We start from the raw sequence: 21,538 nt of genomic DNA, 5'->3' as shown, positions 1-21,538 counted from the left end.
ATATTCTTATCTAAAATTCCAAAATACTCTCTATGTCACGCATGTGAGGGAGAGGAAAGGATGAAAGAATTAGGGGTTGTTTTCAGTAAATATCCATTTGGGAAATAGAGGCATAAAATAACCTGAATCTGTGTGACATGGACCAGATACTTAAGGATAAAATATATTTAGAGCATTGTTCCTTTGGTCTACATTTTAAAAAATCTGCCTAAAATGCAAATCATGATAAATTTGACCACGTTAAAATTTTAAAACCTCCATGTATTAGAAGACACCATAAAGAATAAAAAAAAATTCTATAAATCAATGGGGGGTTGGGGGACAGATAACACACCAGAAAAACGGACAAAACTCTTGAAACTCAATAAAGGACAATGTCCAAATTTCCAATACACGTACCAAAAAGGTACTTGACTTCATGAGTTTTTAGAAAATACAAATGAAACCCTCACTGACATATTGCGACACATTCATCAAGTAGGTCAGAAGCTTTAAATCTGACAATAGCAGGAGGAAGGCTCTGACTAATCACTGGCCGCCCCTTAGCCTCTCACGACGCCCTACAATGATCACACCTCTGGTTCCGAGAGGCACTTTGGAGAGTATTACTGTACAAAGCAGGAAGTCTTTGCAATGCTCAGACTATTTGTATATATTTACACAAAGGAAGTAAGAATATATGGTCATCACTGTAAACCACCTAAGTGGAGAAAGTACTAGCTATAAGTGCTCTGCACTGAAGCATAAGTTGGAGACTGGTATGGTACCCAGAGGAAAATCGCATGTAATATCAGAAAAGAACCATCTGTCAAGGTTGGCTTAGACCACACAGAAAATAGGTTGGGTGGGTCTCACAGGACATGTGAGAAGACCAGGACAAGACCCCTGAGACAAATAATCCAAACCACTGTCTAAAATCTCCCCATTTCAAATGAATGGATAAAAGCTTCAAGCCAAGTGCCCTCCAAAGATGGAACAGTTCAATGGAACATATTCACCTTGAAATTCTTTTTTTTTTTATGTATTTTTTATTGATTTCAGAGAAGAAAGGAGAGGGAGAGAGAGATGGAAACATCAATGATGAGAGGCAATCATTGATCAGCTGCCTTCTGCACACTTCCTACCAGGGATCGAGCCCGCAACCCGGGCACGTGCCCTTGATCAGAATCGAACCCAGGACCCTTCAGTCTGCAGGCCAACGTTCTATCCACTGAGCCAAACCGGCTAGGGCTACCTTGAAATTCTTTAAGAAGGGTTCCTCATGCCCATTGTGAAGTGTAATTTTATGAGTCAACTTGACTGGACCAGAGGGCACTCGGATATATGGTCAAACATTATTCTGGGTGTTTCTGTGAGGATTCTGAATGAGATTCACGTTTAAATTGGTAGTCTCTGTAAAGCAGATTGCCCTCTCTCATATGGGTGGTCCTCACCCCATCAGTTGAAGGCCTGAAGAGAACCAAAGGGTGACCCTCCCCCAAGTAAGAGAGAATCCCTCCTTCCTGACTGCCTTGGAAGTAAAACATGTTTTCTCCTGCTTTTAGGCTCAAACTGAAAGCACTGCCTCTTCCTGAGTCTTGAGCCTGCTGACCTGCAGACTGAAACTAGACCGTAGGCTCTCCTTGGTCACCAGCTTGCTGCCTCACCCTACAGATCCTGGGTCCATGCCCATAATAATGTGAGCCAATTCTTTAGAATAAATCTCTTTTTATGTACATTTCTATATGTATATATGTATACACAGGCACACACACCCTATTGGTTCTGTTTCTCTGGAGAACTCTGACGAATACACTAAGACAACCTACCCCTTTCCCATGAGCCACACCTTCCCAGGACCTGTCTAAAATGACCGAAGTATGTATGCCTTCTTCCTCTCTTCCCTCTCTGCCACCTGTCCCCTCAGTTAAATGAGCAGGAAGATGAGGGAAAAGCAAGAAAGGTACTTAAAGTAGTCACAGGCCCTGGTCTTTCCCCCCCATTTTCATTGCTACCCAGGACCTTCATCATCAGGATAAAGCAAATGGCTCAGGAACAAAGTTGGAAAACCTTGACTAGCGGATTCAAAGTCCACTGAAACTCGATCTGAATGCAAATATATTTCTCTGACAAGAAGGTTATCCTTACCAAAAAAAATCTCTTTCTACTGAGAAACTATGTCTTATACTATTTAAATTCATCTTAAAATAAAAATTATTCATGTTATTCAATGAATGTTCTCTAAAGGGCCTTATCGAAGAATTCATGCTTTAGAGCACATGGTCTGAATCCTACATGCATTTCTCAATTTAGCTGTAGAGTACTCTTTGGGAAAAATATCCTATTTAGGTTATACTTTACTTTGAATCTGAAGGGCTCTCATGATTTCTGAGACTCAAAATTAAAGGCCAACAGCAAGACTATAATCGCTTTTTAATAGTTCTCCCTCCTCATAGTCAAAAGTGACCTTCTTATCAGCTCAAAACTCCAGACCTTAGAGAAAGATCAAAGTGATGAATTTCCTGTTTTAAATGTCAAATTCAGAATATCTCCATCTCCTACAGACTTAGCAACCCAGGAGAGGAAGAATTTAAAATACCTGAAATTCTTTCAATTGACTCCTGGATCGATCACGTGTAAAAATTATTTTGCTTTAACGACTTCAATGGCTTAAAGTAAATTGTCATACCCCACTCAGTAAGGAAAACTAATGAGAATTTTTATTAAAATGCCAAGTCCCATTTTTAGAGCCGTGTGGGAGGAACATGCTACACATTCTATTCAGAGGGATCGGCAAAGGTACCAAGTTGGAATAAATGGCTTCTCTGTGTGAAAGGATTAAACAAATCACATGAGTTAATGAAAGCTAAAAGTCTAGCAAATTTTTAAATTCTGTTTGTTCAAGAATAAATTATACAGGAGCAGCTCACATCATGACATGAGGAGCAGGTAGATTGTCTTATGTCATTCTACATAGTGAAAGGAAGACCCATAAAGGCAAAAATCTGACCCTAGCCCTCCTAGGGTGAATGTGCTGAGTTCAGGCACTCAATACCATTAAGTCACCTTGGGCTTCAGGAAAAGTGAATTCTTGTCTGCATACATGGTTTCCTGTCACAAGAATTTAAACATAATTTCTTCTATTATTGGAAGGTTCCTTTCTCAGCGTTATTAAAGCTTTAAAAATGAGGTGAGGAATAAAAACAAATTAGTACTTTTAGTTTATTAGTTTAGTCCTGTTAAGTTTTCATTTAGTACTTTTTAAAATAATTGAACAGACCAGCACTCTCCAAATTCAAATTAGCGAGAGAGAAAAGATGAAAACGCTCTGGAGAAACTGAAAAATGCTCAGTCTTGCAGTTTAAAGGAAATCCGAACGTCATGGGCCGACATTATAAAACCGAAGTGTCAAAACAATTGGTATAAATGTCTAAATGCTGGCGGTTTGGAACATCCACGGGGGATCTGAGCATCTACAACAGAACACTGTTGGCCTCAAGAATGTTTCTGGTATTTGTAAGGCCCTTTCTGCATATATTACAAGAAAGGAATAATACATGGGTCTTTAGAGAATTCTCTGGGATTCACACCAGCTGACATCATTAAAACTTCTTTTTTAAAAATATATTTTGATTGATTTCAGAAAGAGAGGGAGAAAGAAACATCAATGATGAGAGTGAATCATTAATCAGCTGCCTCCTGCACGCCCTGGACTGGGGATCGAGCCCACAACCTGGGCATGTGCCCTCTACCGGAATCGAACCCGGGACCCTTCAGTCCACAGGCGCACGCTCTGTCCACCGAGCCAAAGCGGCTAGGGCTCACTCATATTTCTCACCATCCCTCTAATGATGCAACCTGAGCCAGTATTTTTTAAAAACCCATTAACAGAAACTTCAGGTTCTCTGACAAGGAATGACATTTGACGCAGAGCAGTCTTCCCCATGCACTCACCGGATGGGGTTGGGCGGAGGAGGGGGGAGCGGCGGTGGAGGCGGAGGCGGTGGGGGCACTGAATTCTCAGACTGGTTCACCCGCTTCTGGAGCTCATCCACTGCACAGAGAGCACACGGTCAGAAAAGTGCAGAAATAAGCAACTTAGCACCAAAACAAGCAAAACCGCTCTCAAAATCGAGTTCTTTCTCATGAAGCCAAGTGAGAACGTTCAACATGAAACTGCAGAATCTTTTACAACTTTTCACCACCCAGCCTGCTCTCACTAATCCAAAGGCCTTCCATGGGGTGCAAGAAAGCGTTACCTTCTATTTGCTGCTCACACAACCAGGGAAAAGACAAAGTTCAAGGCAGCGGCTGGGCGGGCGGGAAGGACTGAGTAGGCTGACAAGTATTTGTTAATGACGAAACACGCCACTCCAACACTGGGAAACTGTTAATACTTGACTTTTAAAATGCATAGGCCCCGGGTTAATTTTAAAGGTGACATTTAGTACTGAATTTTAATAGCATGCTTTCCTCCTCCACTCAGTTTCCTTCAAGAAGTGCAAGTCTTTGTGTTCTTGGTGTTAACCAGACTCACACTCTCCAGTGTCTGTGGCTCAGAAACTGGCTGCTCTTCTGAAGAGCATTCTGGGAATATCACGTGTTCATTCAGTTCACGCAAGTCATTAGCGAAAGAGGCGTTTACTAAGCATCAGCCATGTGGAAGGGCCTACTGGTGTTGCTCCAGACACGCTTCCTGACTTCAAGGAGAGAACTGACAGTTCCATCCCGGATGCCAACACCTCTAACGGGGGCTCTAAGGGCTCCAGGTGCCGAGTACTGTGCGCTCTCAGGAAGAGCTGTGTCCACAGCCATTGCACCTGCCGCACTGACGGGACCCCCGATGGTGTGTCCACCTCTTTTTACTCGCAACGCTTAAGGAAGCAGCGTGGGCCAAGCTGTCCCACACCACGACTCCTCTCCCTGTTCCATATTCGTGTGACTGTCTCTCCAAAGGGAGTCTGAGTTCCTCAGGAAAGGGCATGGTTTCTTCTCTTCTAGATTTCTTTCTTTTTTAAAATATATTTTTAGTGATTCAGAGAGGAAGGGAGAGGGAAACAGAGATAGAAACATCAATGATGAGAGGGAATCGTGGATCGGTTGCCTCCTGCACGCCCCCCACTAGGGATTGAGCCCACAACCCGGGCATGTGCCCTGACCGGGAATGGAACTGTGACCTCCTGGTTCATAGGTCCACGCTCAACCACTGAGCCACCAGCCAGGCTCTTCTATATTTCTAACAGTGCCCTAGGCAGGGGTCCTCAAACTACGGCCCGCGGGCCGCATGCGGCCCACGGAGGACATTTATCCGGCCCACCAGGTGCCGCTGCCTGTCCTGCTTAGCAGCCGACTCGTCCCGGGCCCGCAGTGTGCATAGGAATTTGTTCATAGTTTTCTTTTTAAACTATAGTCTGGCCCTCCAACGGTCTGAGGGACAGTGAACTGGCCCCCCGTTTAAAAAGTTTGAGGACCCCTGCCCTAGGGTATGCCTGGGTACACACAGTAGAAACTAGAACATGTTCAAAACTGAATGTCAAATCTCTCTGTCTGCCCCTCTTCTTATAATAAAGACAGATGGCTTTCTACTACTGGCTGCTCTGATATTCACCAAAAAGAATGGAATAGTTCTTAATGTTAGATCAATTTTAAAAAATAAACTGCAGCCCTACCCAGCTTGGCTCAGTGGACAGAGTGTCAGCCTGCGGACTGAAGGGTCCCAGGTTCAATTCTGGCCAAGGGCACATGCCTGGGTTGGGGGCTCGATCCCCAATAGGGGGTGTGCAGGAGGCAGCCGCTCCATGATTCTCTCTCATCATTGATGTTTCTCTCTCTCTCTCCTCCCTTCCTCTCTGAAATCAATAAAGAAATATAAAAAGTAAATAAATAAACTGTCATTTTCATCATGGATTACAAAGCACTGAATATTGTTTTAAAGGAAGAAAGTCAACTTAGTTCTTCTGGACAGATTGCAAAATTCTAGTATAAAATTAACCCAAAATACCTGAAGTGAATATTGAAGCTGTTATAAAGGGAACGACCTGCCTCCTTAAATTACCGACCTTCCGATCCAAACTTACTACTTATCCCTGTGCGGTAATTCAACTCACACATTCCTGTTCAGCTTTCGAGAACTGAATGAATAAATCCTTTTGATTTCAGTATCCCCTGGTGTTTTAAAAGTTTTCCACTTAATACATATATTGTTGCCCATTTTATTGTTAGGTGTGATATTGTAAGTATTATTTCAAGGGTATAATTAGACACCAAAGATGAAGGTGGTATGAATCTAAAAGTTTAATTCTTTTTAAAAATGTACCCTGAAAATGTATTCATAAAGTGAACAAAATAAGTACTTAATGAACACTCGTAGCTGAAGCCGAGAAATGCTGGAATTTGGGCCTTCCATATTAATGGTATCTTTGTTCTTAATTCTGTGTGATGCTCACAACAGCTCTGAGTCCAAAAAGAAGTCTAAATATTTGTGAATCATTTAATTACAAAGGCCATTCTACTGCTGAATAGCAATACTTAGAAAGAAAGGAATTTAAAAGTGAGTCTTAGAGCCAAAACCGGTTTGGCTCAGTGGATAGAGCGTCGGCCTGCGGACTGAAGGGTCCCGGGTTCGATTCCGGTCAAGGGCATGTACCTTGGTTGCGGGCACATCCCCAGTGGGAGGTGTGCAGGAGGCAGCTGATCGATGTTTCTCTCTCACCGATGTTTCTAGCTCTCTATCCCTCTCCCTTCCTCTCTGTAAAATATCAATAAAATATATTTAAAAAATAAATAAATAAAATAAAAGTGAGTCTTAGTGTTTTCATAGCATTCAGTAAACATTGTGGACTAACTATATGACAGGTTTTGTACCGGGCCTGAGAGATTCACAGATTAACAATAAGACATAGTAGCCTACTGCACACTTTTACCGGAATGCTTTAAATTTCTGGCTTTCTCCTCCGAATTCTGATACTTCAGTTCCAGTTCTTTTTTATCTTCTTCTAGCAGCTCCAGTTGCTGTTTGAGGTTGTGTATCTCTTTGTGGAGTGCTTCATTTTCTAGTTGTTCTTCTAATTCTTTGACCTATAAGTTATAAACAGACTTTTATGGAGGGATAAAGTTTCTCCTGTGTCCAGGAAAATAGAGGAAAAAAATGTTTCCCATTTACTTTGCAAATTCATAGCAAAGAGATTCCAATCCATTTTAAAAACTATAAAAATTCTGGGACACAGGTAATACTTAAAATCATTATCGACTATTTGATTTAATATGAGTTTACTGGACACCTATATCCCAGAGAATTTAATTTTTAACGTTTGAGTCAAAAAAGTAAAACCATACCTAAAAATTTTATTTAAAACAGATGAATACATTCATACCCATTTCAAAGAGCCCTAGAGGCACAATTTGGTAACAAGCATCAAAATCCTTAAAAGAAGAAGGAGAAGGTGAAGGAGGAGGAGGAGGATGGGGAAGAGGAGGAGGCAGAAGGGCTCTCTGATTCAGTAATGCTACTTTTAGAATTTGTTTTTTAAAAAATAATAAGACAAGTGTCCGAATGTATTCTCTAAAGTATTCTTTATAACAGGAAATAATTGGAAATAACCTAAATGTCTGCCAATATTATTGATTTAGTAAATTCTGGAGTGTTCATTAAATGAAATACTATGCAACCATTTAAAATCACATAGCTCACTATACACTGACATGGGAAGACATATTAATAATTTTAAAAGTAAGGTTACAGGACAGTATGCATGGTATGATTCCATTTAAACGGTATTCATAAAAGTATATATTTACATAAAGTATAGATAAGCACCAAAATATGAGATTCTTTGGTAATCTTAATTTTCTTTAACTTTTTCTGTATTTTAAAAATTTGTTTATTTGAAGGAACATGTTATCTTTATAATTGTAAAAACAATACAGCTGGGTTTAAAAATTGCTGGATCTCCAAGTGGACTAACAGACAGGTAAGATATACTTTATAAACCATATATATGAAATATTATCCAGAATATCTGTATGGTGTAGTATTAAGTTTTAGAAGTAATGACTGCTATCATTTCATTCATAACTTTTATCTGATCTTCAGCACCTCCCCCTTTACCCCAACAAGGTACATATATAACAATTTAGTCCCACACCTCAGTTCAATTCAATTGATTCTAGGTATGCATCATTTACTGAATGATTTAACTGCAAGTAGCAGGACTTTTTCAGAACAAAAAAAAATTCTAGGATGAGCTAAATAAAAATAGCATTCTTTTATTCTCTCTTTATTTAAAATGGTAATCCTGCATATGGAGACAAAAAATATTATTTCCCTCCCATTCTCTATGCATATACCAGCATCTCTTATTTTTTTAATATATTCATTTTTATTGATTTCAGAGAGGAAGGGGGGGGAGAGAGAGAGAGAGAGAGAGAAACATCAATGAGAAGAGAGAATCATTGATCGCTGCCTCCTGCATGCCCCCTAGTGGGGATCAAGCCCACAGTCCGGGCATGTGCCCTTGGCCGGAATGGAACATGGGAGCCTTTAGTCTGCAGAGCCACTGAGCCAAACCAGCTAGGGCCCAGCATCTCTTATTGCGGGGGGGGGGGGGGGGGGGGGAGGGCAGGGAGAATAAACTCTACCTCATGTCCAACCTTTTAATATTTTCAGAAATTTTCAAGGATAAATGTCAGTATTGTTCCTTAAAGACACTTTGACAAATGATTATGAATAGCAGCTAACAGCCTTTCCTTCACAAACTAGGTACACTGTAAGCAGTCCAAATATTGACGTAATTTTTCTGAAGTGGTTTCTTTCACTTAAAAGCCATTGTTCCAGCTCTTGGCCTCTCCCCCTCCTCCACCCCCCTCACCTGCCACGCTGACTAACCTTTCTGCCCAGTACACAGGTAGGCAGTACTAGCTGGAACGGCTCCACGAAAACAACCACTTAGGAAGTCTTTAAACAGACACATTTGTGCAAGTTTACAAAATCAGAAATTTTCTCCAAGCAAGCGATTACTACCAACAAGGACTTTTCCTCCCTCTTTGAGTAAAACCTATTTGCCCTCCCACAGGCTCTCGGAGACTAATACTCTCCAGGTGCACACGGTCTCTCCAAAATGCAATCAAACAAAGGGGTGCGTTGGCTGCGTAATCCAAGCTCTTCTCAAGTTGTATCTCTTTTCCTCCCTTCTTCTGTTCTTTGGGACAGTTTAAAGTCTACAACAATGCACTATACACTTTTATTGGCCACTAAATTAAGTTCCTTTGGTGGTTGTTGTTTTTCTAAAAGATAAAAAGGACAGACTTGGTAACTTAGTAAGGCAAAATGTGGAACTCGAAGTGACCAGACCAACTCTTCTCATTTTAAGTGAGAGTGTATGTGTGTGCGCGCGCGTGTAGAGACTCCAGAAGAAAATCTGTTACCTTTTGTTGATGCTGAATCCTCTCTTCCTCAAGGAGCTGGGTGAGTTTTGCATTTTCATCTAATGCTTTCAAAAGCTGTTGGTCAGGAGCAGAGCTCTGTAGCAGCAGGTGGCTTTGTCTCTTTAGCTTGTTTTGTTCAATGAACATCTGCAGAAGTTAATTACAAACATGTATATACCAGTCAATCTCACATATTTCAATAGAAACTTGAGCAAAAGGAAAGTTATGGAGTTTTTATCGAAATTTTCTGAATGCTACACATTATAATGGTTTTAGAGGTAATGGTTGCCATGATTTCATTCATAACGTTTATACAATCTTCAGAACCTTTACCCTTGCCCCAACAAAGTACAATAACTGAGCCATTTTGAATATTGTATTATGGCTTTAAAATCCATTAATACTAGCAGTAGTATTAGTATTACTGGAACAGAGGCTGTTAGCTGATTCTTCTAGACTAGGGAGGCTCGAATCCCTGATGTGTTACCATCTTGACATGGAATTGTTATATCCAAATGGATGGTCACATTTTTGTTTTTTATTTATCATCATTTTAAAATATATTTTTATTGAATTCAGGGAGGGAGGGAGAGATAGAAACTTCAATAATGAGAGAGAATCATTGATCGGCTGCCTCCTGCACGCCCCCTACTGGGGATGGAGTCTGCAACCCAGGCTTGTGCCCTTGACCAGAACTGAACCTAGGACCCTTCAGTCCGCAGGCCGACGCTCTATCCACTGAGCCAAACCAGCTAGGGCACGTTTTTGTTTTTTTTTTAAATAGACAAGTAGGAGTAGGAATGGGGAAGAAACTTTCATTTTTCACTTTTCGCATTTGAGAATTGTTTGTATTTTTTACAAGGCATATATGTATCTATTCCTTTTGTAATTAAATATATAAAGTAAATGAACTTTAAAATTTCATTTCTAAGTCTCTAGACAGTAGGCTCCCAAGGGCAGAGAGCCTATTTGCCTTCTTCACCATTATATTCCCACGATCGGCAGTGTCTGGTTTAAAAAAATGTTTGCTGACTGCGCGAAGCACAAAATGCAAGACAGCAGTATGTCTCGTTAAACCAGTGGTCGGCAAACTCATTAGTCAACAGAGCCAAATATCAACAGTACAACGATTGAAATTTCTTTTGAGAGCCCAATTTTTTAAACTTAAACTTCTTCTAACGCCACTTCTTCAAAATAGACTCGCCCAGGCCGTGGTATTTTGTGGAAGAGCCACACTCAAGGGGCCAAAGAGCCGCATGTGGCTCGCGAGCCGCGGTTTGCCGACCACCGCATTAAACTAAGTCACGTAACCTTTCAGCAGCAGTTATCTGTTAAAAAAAAACCTGAGAATTTGTACACCATTAAAAGGGAAGATATACTGGTTCTAATCTAGCTTTATCTTAAAAAACAGTGCTCTTCTCACTATTGTGCAGATCAAACTAGATGCTGGGAAATCACTGAGCACCACTGCAAGTGCTTATGCTAGGGTGACGTAAGTGCCACGGCTCTTCATATCCCTCCTCGAACGTGCGTCTCCTCACTCTGGGATGGCAGAACACCATTGGTTTTCATATCCTTGGTGAAATCTTGCTTCTCTCATCTATACTCTCTGCTACTGCATGGCCTTCATGTTTTCTTTGAACATCACTCTACGAACAACAGATGGAAAACTGAAAATGTCTCTCAAAGTAAGACCCTGGAATTCAGGTCAAAATCAGCCAACATTTTCAGTGTCACAATGGAGGCATCTTCCTGTGATCTCTACACTCCCTCCCCCTCGACTGTTTATTTAGTTCCATTATTTCTATGGCTGCAGCTTTTTCCAAAGGGCTCTGACACACTCCAATTCCTTTCCCTTTCTTCCAAGTAACGAGAGAACATTATTTACTCACCTTTCATTAAACTCTCTGAATAAAATGAATCATAATATTTCAAATCAAATCTTCTTGGGCTAATCTTCTTGCTAGAGTTCATTGCTAGCCCAGCTACATTCAAGCACAGCACGACTCCCGCACAAAACCATAATCCGATTTTCAAATGTCATCCGCATAACCCCATGCTCTGTCTTCTTTCTCCGCTACAGGCACTTACACCTAAGAGTGTTTTACATTTCCGTGGCTACTTTCCTTCAACCTACAGTACGTACACCGATTCAGAAAGGTTTCTCCAGGATGGACCTCTCATGCAGATCAGCTCTCCATCCTGAGTTGTTAGGGTTCAGCCAACTGGTACCTCATCATTTCCCTGGAAACCAGTCCCAGAGCCACAGGATACCAAAGGGCTACCTGGTAACCAAGGTAAGCGGAACACGAGAAGCTCGAAGCTTATCTCTACCACGAGAGGAACATCATTGCTCTGGTGAAAGGCTGAGACAATGGATGTACAACATGGCAACGTTCCACAGCAAGTAGAGGCATCAACTCACACAATGAGAGCGCTGGAGAGCAGCCATGGTACTGCTACCTGAGATGGTATACGGAGAGGTAACCTAGATGCGTATGGCTATTTGAAACGTACAGAAGTCCTCAAGCTGGACCTTCCATCACACGTTACAAGTGTCCCTAAATATAATTTCTTTCCTCTATGTAGCATTTTATTTTATTTTTTTGCTTAATCCTCACCCGAGGATATTTTTCCATTGATTTTTGGGGAGAGTGGAAAAGAGAGAGAAACATCAATGTGAGAGAAACACATCGATTGGTTGCCTCCTGCAGGAGCCCTCACCAGGGCCTGGGCTGGGGAAGAACCTGCAACCGAGGTAAGTACCCTTGACTGGAATCGAACCTGAGACCCTTTGGTCCACAGGCTCTATCCACTAAGCCAAACCAGCCAGAGCCCTCTATGTAGCATTTTAGAGTTTACAAAATACCTTTGAAAAAACATGCCAAAAATCCACTTGGTTATCTGGGTATCATCAGATAATCCACTTGGTTATCTGTGGTGAAAGTGAAGCCCCAAGAGGCTAAAGGGTTGCTTTAAGGTCATGTAAACTGGTAACTGTCTAACATGCCAAAATCTGAACCCAGATCTTCAGATACCAAGTTCAGTGAACTTGAGACGATTCCGTAGCTGCCTCCCTAAATCAGCTGATCCTTCATTCAAAGCTGTAAGTTCTTACTCAACCTAAAAAAAATTATTCTGATGTGTCATCTACAAAGTTCTTAAGGAAATAAACATTTAAAAATGAGGACTCTACAAGATACTTACCTCTTGTGCAAACGACTCTGCTTTCTTCCGAAGGTCCTTCTCCAGTTCCAAGTTCACCTGCATTTCCTCATACTCTTCTACTGCTAGCATGGACACTTAAGAAGACAAGGAAAGGAAAACAGACAATATACCACCCAGATCATCAGGAATATGGGTGAAAAATAGTGTTTAAAAGATTCTTTCTACAGCACTCTCAACCATTGCTGGTTGGAATATAACATGATAAAGCCTTTTGGGGGACAATGTGAATTGAAATCTAAAATTATTCATACCCTTTGACTCAACAATTCCACTTTTAGGAATGTATTTATTCTCCTAAGAGAATAACTCATGAACATATACGGAGATTTAGTGGCAGGGCTGCTCTCTGCATTGTTGCTGAAAAAAGTAAAATAATCTAGATGGCCTAGAATGGAAGGATCAGTGAAGTCTGATATGTACAAGAAATATTATTCTGCCATCAAAATTATCCTATATAATAAACAAGTAATATGCAAATTGACCATCACTCCAACACACAAGATGGCTGCCCCCATGTGGTCAAAGATGGCCACCCCCATGTGGACACAAGATGGCCACCACAAGATGGCTGGCAGGGGAGGGCAGTTGTGGGTAATCAGGCCAGCAGGGGAGGGCAGTTGGGAGGGACCAGGCCTGCAGGGGAGGGCAGTTGCGGGGGACCAGGCCTGCAGGGGAAGGCAGTTGGGGGCAACCAGGCCTGCAGGGGAGGGCAGTTGTGGGTGATCAGGCCAGCAGGGGAGGGCAGTTGGGAGGGACCAGGCCTGCAGGGGAGGGCAGTTGCGGGGGACCAGGCCTGCAGGGGAAGGCAGTTGGGACAACCAGGCCAGCAGGGGAGAGCAGTTAGGGGTGACCAGGCCGGCAGGGGAGGGCAGTTAGGGGCAATCGAGCAGGGGAGCAGTTAAGCGTTGATCAGGCTGGCAGGGGAGTGGTTAGGGGGTGATCAGGCTGGCAGGCAGAAGCAGTTAGGGGCAATCAGGCAGGCAGGCAGGCAGGCAGGCAGGCGAGCGGTTGGGAGCCAGCAGTCCTGAATTGTGAGAGGGATGTCCCAGATTGGAGAGGGTGCAGGCTGGGCTGAGGGAAACCCCCGCCCCCACACGAACTTCGTGCACCGGGCCTCTAGTATTGCAGAAGCATGTTTATTGGATAGAGAAAGACATTCATGACATTTTAAAGAGTTCATTTTTGGTTTTTAAAAGCCACATTCTAAACACATCCACAAGGCATTTCACAGAAGAGGACACATATAAAAGCCCATAAACATGTGGAAAATACTCATATTTATTAGTAACCAGGGAAACATGAAGTAAAAACACAGATACCTTTTTAGACTCACCAAAGAGGCAACTGGCAAAAATTAAAAGTACACATGGAGTCTGGAGATGATAGGGAACAAATACATGGCTAGCAGGGGTGTAAACCTATAGATCTACTTAAAAAGTAATTTGGCCTTAGGTGGTGAAATAAAGATAAAATTTTACATTTGTCATATATCTTGCTAAAACTCACCAGGGGACATGTATAAGAATTGTCATAACAGCATGACTTGGAATAGTAAAATACTTTAAAAAAAGAAAAAAACAACCCTCAAATATCTACCAGTAGGATATTGGATAAATGAATCCTGGTGCAGAATTTGAATGAAATATGATACACCCGTGAAAATAAACACCAGGGCAGAGCCCCTAACCATGGACGAACCCCACAAACACAAAGTTGAAGAGGTACATGGGCAACAATATGCCACTTTATAAAGTTCAAAACACGCAAGATTAAACAATATGCTGTCTGGGGACACATACCTATTTGGCAAAACTGTAAGTAAAAGAAATGCTAAAAACCCAAGGGAGGAGACTGAGTAGAGAAGGCTGTTCGGGGGCTCGTAAGGTACTAATGGGTAAACAGAAACTCCTTTTGCTGGTATTTTGTCTTCCACAGATGTTGTAAACATATTTAACAATTTAATGGGTAGCCAGGCTTTTGAAGATGGGAAGAATATACACTAAGATGTTAACAGTGTTTTTCTCTGCACTGGAAAGATTGAGAGTTGTGGTTTTTTTTTTCCTTTCCCCTTTTTCTGTCTGAATCTATAACTTTCCACCAAAAGAAAAGTACACAAGCTAAATAAAAAGAAAAATAGACATAAGTTATGATCAAGTGTTCTCCATGTTCACAAAGAAGAGAGAGAGAATGCCTGGGGTCCATCCGGGCCCGGAGGCAGAGCCTGGCATTAAAGTTACGATAGGACAGACATCTCCCAAGGGAAGATCGTGTGAAAGACGAGCAAAGCGATGACACTTTATGATCTTCTGTGCTCTATCTTGTGAAACGATGATAGAGACAAGACGGGGGAGGGACGAAGCCACTGCACGACGTAGACAGATATCGCTCCGGTCTCCCCACCTGCTTGTGGTGAAGCTCTTTTGATCCTGAGCCCAGTCCGATCCACACAATCTTTTCAAAGGCTCCCCTAATGGCTGCTTTCAAACAACGTTCCGCCGGGGCACTCAGTCCTAACTGACTAAGGACCGGTTTGCTGTGTAATGACATAGAATTTCAGACTCTGTACTCGGTGAATCTACTACCTACTCAGGGGAAAGACGAATAGTCTTACTCGAGGAAAGCAATAAAAGAGGTGGTTTGGGATGTGAATTACAGGCCCCTGGGTTATTTTCAAACCGATTTAAAAGAGAAATTTCATGAGGAGAACAAAGAAGATTCTACTACAACTATCTGAAGCCCGGGACAGGATAATTGACTCGCTTTTCGGCGTCCAGAACACTATAATAAGAAGTGAAGTTCACCTGCTCCTTCTTCCCTGGGTGCTGAAAGCAATGAGTTTGGTTCTAGTCATGTATTTATTATATAATCTCTCTGTCTCTCCCTGGAAGGTGGGGGTGGGGGGCTCTCTCTGAAGGCAAGATCCACATGCTAACCATGGTGGAACCCTCTTTCTAGCACGGTGCATCCAGACTTCTGAAAGGTAGAAAGAGCTGAGGCAATGTCACAATGGCGTGCATCCCCCCCCCACACTTAACTACAAGGTTCTTTATTCAAAAATCTCAAGTCATGAATAATGCAAAGATGGAGAACTCGCATGAACAACAGGGGGGCGACCCTGGGTCTGAAAGATTTGCTTTTAGTGTTGCAGCTTCTGAACTCAGAAAGAAGGGAAAAAAGAGGACAAAACCAGAGTAAGCCCACTCTCTTGGGTTTTGAGTTTCAAAATGAGCGGGCCTTGTGCTTCTTAAGTAAAAGCACTTGTAAATGTCCCAAGACTCAAAAGGGCGGGGGCGGGGGGTGGTAAAATCGAAATGAGAGAGACTCCTTGCTCTAAGTTAGGAGAACACAGTGCAGGAGAACAGGAGAAGATTCTTGCTGCAAGAACCTTTAGGCACAGTGATAAAACAACCCGAAATCTATGTTTACAAAATAAATTACACATGCACTTGAGAAACACAGCGTGGAAACACATACCTCTATTGCATTTTTCTAAGACTTTTCTCTGCTCCAGGACTTCGGAATTTAGAGCATCTTTTTCTTGCTTCACTTTATTTACCTAGAAACGTGAGGTTGTGAGGGGAGAAAGCACCCACAGCTGTAAGGCAGGACATAGGGCGATGTGTGTGATACTCAAGTTGCTGTTGGACTTTCAACTAGAAACTAACACTGTAAAGCAGTGATTGGCCTCACTGCGTAGGCTTTTATTGCAGCTCTTCGCAGAGCCTCGGAGGTAGCTGCTTCAGTTAGGGTGGACAACTGCAGAGGCTGTATTCGCATATTTCAAATGGCCTTGGCATTGGGCCCCAGACATGGTAGTGTTCTAAGTGGCCAGTGTGAATGGTTCATAGTTTTAATGCAAAAATCCAACTAGAGAGCACTTGGAAAATACATGAGTCATTTAGAGAGCCAATACTCAATGTTGGTATTTACTTTAAATGCTGATGCTATTTGGCTTAAGTAAAACACCCATGAATTTTTGAAATAAAAAATATTTTCAACTTGGATGACTATTGGCTTAAATAGAATACATATGATAATAGTCCCCCAAAACTTCTGAAATAACTGTTGGCATCAATCAATAGAGAAGAGAATATCATAGACAGTTTAAAAAAAAAAAAAAGTAAAGCTACATGTATCAAAGCGGATAAATCTCAAATTCCATTTTGTGGAATTAAAAATGCAGGGGTGTGAATATAGTTTTAAAACACTCGAAGTGCTACGGGTTGTAGTACAAATGTCAGTGCATGCATTGCCAACATACAACCAGAGTTCAGAAGAGTGGCTGTTTGGGGAAATGCAACTGAGGAGAGAGAGAGACACCACGGTTTCAACACTACTTTCATGTTTTATGTATTAAGCTAGGTCAGTGGTCGGCAAACTCGTTAGTCAACAGAGCCAAATATCAACAGTACAACGATTGAAATTTCTTTTGAGAGCCAAATTTTTTAAACTTAAACTTCTTCTAACGCCACTTCTTCAAAACAGACTCGCTCAGGCTGTGGTATTTTGTGGAAGAGCCACACTCAAAGGGCCAAAGAGCTGCATGTGGCTCGCGAGCCGCAGTTTGCCGACCACTGAGCTAGGTTGCAGGCACATAGATGTTCATTATTTCGTTTTTAATATTTTTCAAGTGTCTGAAATGGCTTCCAACCCCACCTCTCGGTGGCAGGGAGAGAATCCCCGATAATCGTAACTGAGGAATGGTGTGCATCAGAATGCGTTTCCTGTCTCTCTCCCACGGTCACGCTCACGAAACAAACCAAGACCATGGTCCTGAAGGGGCCTCCGAGCCCAGCAGTACTTCAGAGCGTCTCTGAACCGAGTTCTTTGAGCGTAAGCTATGTTTTTTATTTTGGTTTCAATTAGTAACTGGTGTAACAGGGCCACTGGGAATGCTATTTCCAAAATGCCATCGTCCTTCTCCCCATTTATTCGGATGTGTTGCCACAGTCCATGAAAGCAACCGGTGGGTGGGCACTGCTTCCCAGCCTCTTTCCCATGATGGCCCTTAAGAAAGTGATAGTACGTGTCTGGGAACTGAGGTAACTGGAGGGGGCTGCTCGCTGAAGGGGATCAACACCAGCCCTCGGAAGGATATCCAGGAGCTACAGCACATCGATTGGGAAGCTCTGGGCTACAGGACCTGAGAACCATTGACAGACGTCAAGTAGAGATTGCAAAGGCAGATCCTTGAAGCCTCATGCAAAGGAAGGCAATTGTGTACTCCTCTTAAAGACAAGTGACAAGGAAAAAGAAGTTTCTCCAAATACCTACTTGAACCATTCTACCAGCTAGCATATGGGCCTGTGTTGGAGGTACATGGGGACAGCCTTTCCCAACGGAGCCAGCCATTCTCTGGAGAAGCGGCACACTTCTTCACCCGCGGTGATCAAGTGTCTGACTTAAACTCAAGACACCACTCTCAGAAATCTGCCTCCTGTAGTGAAGTCTGAGGGGCAATAGAGAACCCTTAATGCTACTTTCGTGTTTTATTTATGGAGCTAGGTAGTGGGCATATGAATGCTCATGATCTTACTTTCTACACCTTTTGGTATGTGGGGAGCAGATCAGAACTGGTACTTGGTTCACGTGTCAGACATCGGCTTCCAATGGCAATTTTTAACATGGCTAGTCCCCAAACACCTCGAAAACACCAAAGGTCTGGCCTTTCAGGCCCAAGATACATACTTCTTCAATTACTTCCGCAAGTTTGCTCTTGAGATTTTCTAGTTCGATGGCTAATACCTTCTTTTCCTCCTGAACGGTTACAATTTGATCCCGAAGTTCTGCATTTTTAAAGAGAAAAAAAAAATGAGGGGACAAGTAAACAAATAAACGTATTTTTAAAAGAGGAAATCAATCTTGTCCGAAGAATTGAAAATGCCAGCGCACGGGCAGTGCATGATCAAGGACATTTAACAATTAAAAGGAAAATGAAGAAGCAAAGGATGATGGAAATCTCACTTTCAAGCCCCCCCCCACCCCAACACAGCCATGGTTATTAATAACTTTATATCAGGCAAACTCACTGTGTTAAACGTACCAGATCATGTTTTCTTTGCATTCCGGCAAACCCACATTCAAGAAAATGATCTGGCATTTCAGAAGCAAAATTGTTTAAGCTTTCAACAAAATAAATTAAGGCATTGCAGTAATTCCTTTTTTATTTTATAACGGCCATGAGCTCTTGTCACAATACAATATAAACAACTGGGCAGTTAATAATTTGGAGATTTTGATTTGAAGAAAAATCCTGATTTTCTGCCAATTTATAGCCCTTAAACATTATTTGAACTGACTCAAAATATAACCTATTTGAAAAAGGGTTAATTCTAGTAATTTTCTCTCCAGAGTTGTGGGTGTTTTGTTTCTTAATTTATTTCATATTTGCTAGTACTGGGATTTAATGAAAACTGTGTTACTGGAATGAAAATATTAGTGACTGTAAGTGCAAAAGCTTCTGGTGGGAGATTAAAGTTACTTCCGCCACTCAAATGTTAAAAAAGCATATACACGGATTAGCACAGGGTCCTCAAATTTATACCCAGGCTTCTGGTTTTGCCACTGAGTTCTGAACTGCTCTTAATTTCTTACCCTCCTGCCAGGACAGTAAGAAACCCGCCATGTGGTTATTTATAAGTTAAATCAAACTTTTTGCACGAACCCAGCTTGAAGGAGTTCTCAGAGACTTATTTCAAAATCACTCTCTCTACTGGCTGGCCACTCCTGAAGGAAGAACAAGAGATCACACTGTTCAAAACCCAACAGAAGGGAGGATTGTGGACAAAAGAAAATCCTTTAACCTTCCTCTCTCTCTCCTCACCAACGTAAACATTATTTTGTCCCCGGTTAAGGGAGTGGAGAGTCAGTTAAAGATGACTTTCTCTAGACAGCCATCCCTGGGTATCCACAAAAACTGGCTCCAGGACCCCTTCAGATAGCAAAATCTGCAAACGCTCAACTCCTTTGTATAAAATGGCATCGTATTTGCACACACCCTAAGCACATCCTCCTGTACACTTTAAATAATCTCTAGATATAATATCTCATACAATGTAAATGCTATGTAAATAGTTCTTATGCTGTATTGTTTAAGAAAAAAGCTCTGTACATAGTCAGTACAAATGCAACCATCTTAGGTCGAACTACACTGTACCTGTCAGCAACAACATAACGTCCCCCCCCCCTAAATATTTTCTATCTGCCATTGGTTAAATCCACGGATGCAAGAACCCACTGATATGGAGAGCTGACTGTACTTTCTCCTTAAACTTCCAACTGAAGTGTTGCCTACCAAGCTAACAAGTATTGCTTCTGAGGTGTGCACTAACTTCAAGTACCCCACTAGTTATGGAACCAAAATCTGTTTTTCGACGTCTTTCACATACACAATGTATATATGAACAAAATAAATGTGTATCTAATAGATGTATCATGTGACCTTGCCTAACAGTCCTTCTTGCTAATCAACACAGTTTTTTCCTACTGCATATTGCGTACAGCTCATTGCCTGAATCCAATGACACGTTTTTTGAGGGCAGAGACTAAGCAATTGGGCAGGAATCTTCCCCGAAGAGTCCAACAGAGAACCACAACCAGGAGCTGTTGACTAAAGATATTTTTATTCACTCTTTAACTTCATTATAATTTCACTAAAAATATCTTAACATATAGTCCCTACTCTTAAGAAGTTTATAGACTAACTGGGCTGCTTGTCAAGACAGTGTTTTTAAAAGTGCCGAGTCCCAAACAAGAAAGCAACTCATGAAACACAAAGGTGATAGCCTACCTTGACTTTCACCCACGCTCCACTTTAGCACACTTTAATCAGAATTTTCTCAAGGTAAATCCCAGACATCGGTAATTCTTAAAGTTCTCATGTGATTCCAATGTGCAACCAGGGGTGAGAAACATTATCAAAAACAACCTCAATAATTAAGCCACGGGTCCCACCTTTGATTTGCTTCTGGCACTGCACTGAGACACACGGCTCAGCAGTAGCCTCTGGATCCGTAGTTGGTTCTTCATCATCAATGTTGATCTCTTCAGTTATTACATCTGGTCCCAGCTTGGCCATGTATAACATGCTGATTCTTTTCAATGTCTTGTTTTCTTTATTTAGCTAAGGCAAAATTAAAAACAGTTATTTTAACAGCAGTCAAATGAGTATCTTGGGTTTCTAAACAACAGACAAGTGAAGGGCACTTCTGTCTTACATACTCATCAACATTCACAGCAGGAAATAACAACTAGAAGACTCATGAAATAAGGCTTTTATTTACACTTTTAATAATAAAGTTATTACTTTAAGTAAGACCTGATGCCTGGGTTACAGCCAGCAGCATGTGAGAATGCTAGTTATCATTGACAAGAAATGTAAGAGGAATTAAGATCAAACACCAGCACAGATTAAGCCCAATATCAGTTTGATTGTCTTAAGGCACTTAATTTCAAGCAAATGTTTTCTTTGTTGCTGTGCTATGAACACTTTTTAAAGGTCTGGTTGCCCAGCATTCCCCTTTTCTGCCACTACTCTTCACTGTTCCACGTGATTCCTATGGGAACAGCCTCAGTCCCCAAAACACATCCTATCTCTTTGGCCACAGCTACTTAGACCAGGGATTAGGCTCAGGACCCAAGCTTGGCCAGCTGGACCCCTTCTCTAGAAAGCTGGAGGCTGGGTCAGAGAGATGAGCTTCTTTCCACAGGTCTGGATGTACAGAAGCTATTCGTGACCACATCCCACTACTGGCTCGAGGAAGAGAGGAAGGCGGTCTGAATGTAGCAAAGCCAAAAACGGAGCTGATGTGTAGAGAGAGGCAGAGAAAAGCAATGGAGATAGGGTTTCCCACATGGCTGCAGCCCATTCCTGAACTACATCCAGCACACAGAATGGATGGGATTTTCC

General features: G+C 41.9%; 1 protein-coding gene across 6 annotated transcripts in view; it reads right to left on the bottom strand.

The window, feature by feature from the left end:
* The window catches only part of SHTN1 (shootin 1), a 96,765-nt gene that overhangs the window by 38,230 nt on the left and 36,997 nt on the right, over positions 1–21,538 (bottom strand). For all 6 annotated transcript variants that reach the window (XM_080641024.1, XM_080641026.1, XM_080641023.1 and 3 more), the window contains exons 5-11: positions 20,584–20,752; positions 18,319–18,416; positions 16,105–16,186; positions 12,610–12,704; positions 9,403–9,549; positions 6,903–7,056; positions 3,934–4,033 (exon numbers count right to left, since the gene is read on the bottom strand). In XM_080641024.1, coding sequence (XP_080497150.1) covers positions 3,934–4,033; positions 6,903–7,056; positions 9,403–9,549; positions 12,610–12,704; positions 16,105–16,186; positions 18,319–18,416; positions 20,584–20,752 — 845 coding nt within the window. The remainder of the gene's footprint in view (positions 1–3,933; positions 4,034–6,902; positions 7,057–9,402; positions 9,550–12,609; positions 12,705–16,104; positions 16,187–18,318; positions 18,417–20,583; positions 20,753–21,538) is intronic.

This window comes from Plecotus auritus (assembly GCF_963455305.1).
Source record: "Plecotus auritus genome assembly, chromosome: 9".
NCBI lineage: Eukaryota > Metazoa > Chordata > Mammalia > Chiroptera > Vespertilionidae > Plecotus > Plecotus auritus.
The sequence above is the reverse complement of the archived record's forward strand: the minus strand, read 5'-3'. Positions and strand labels throughout refer to the sequence as shown.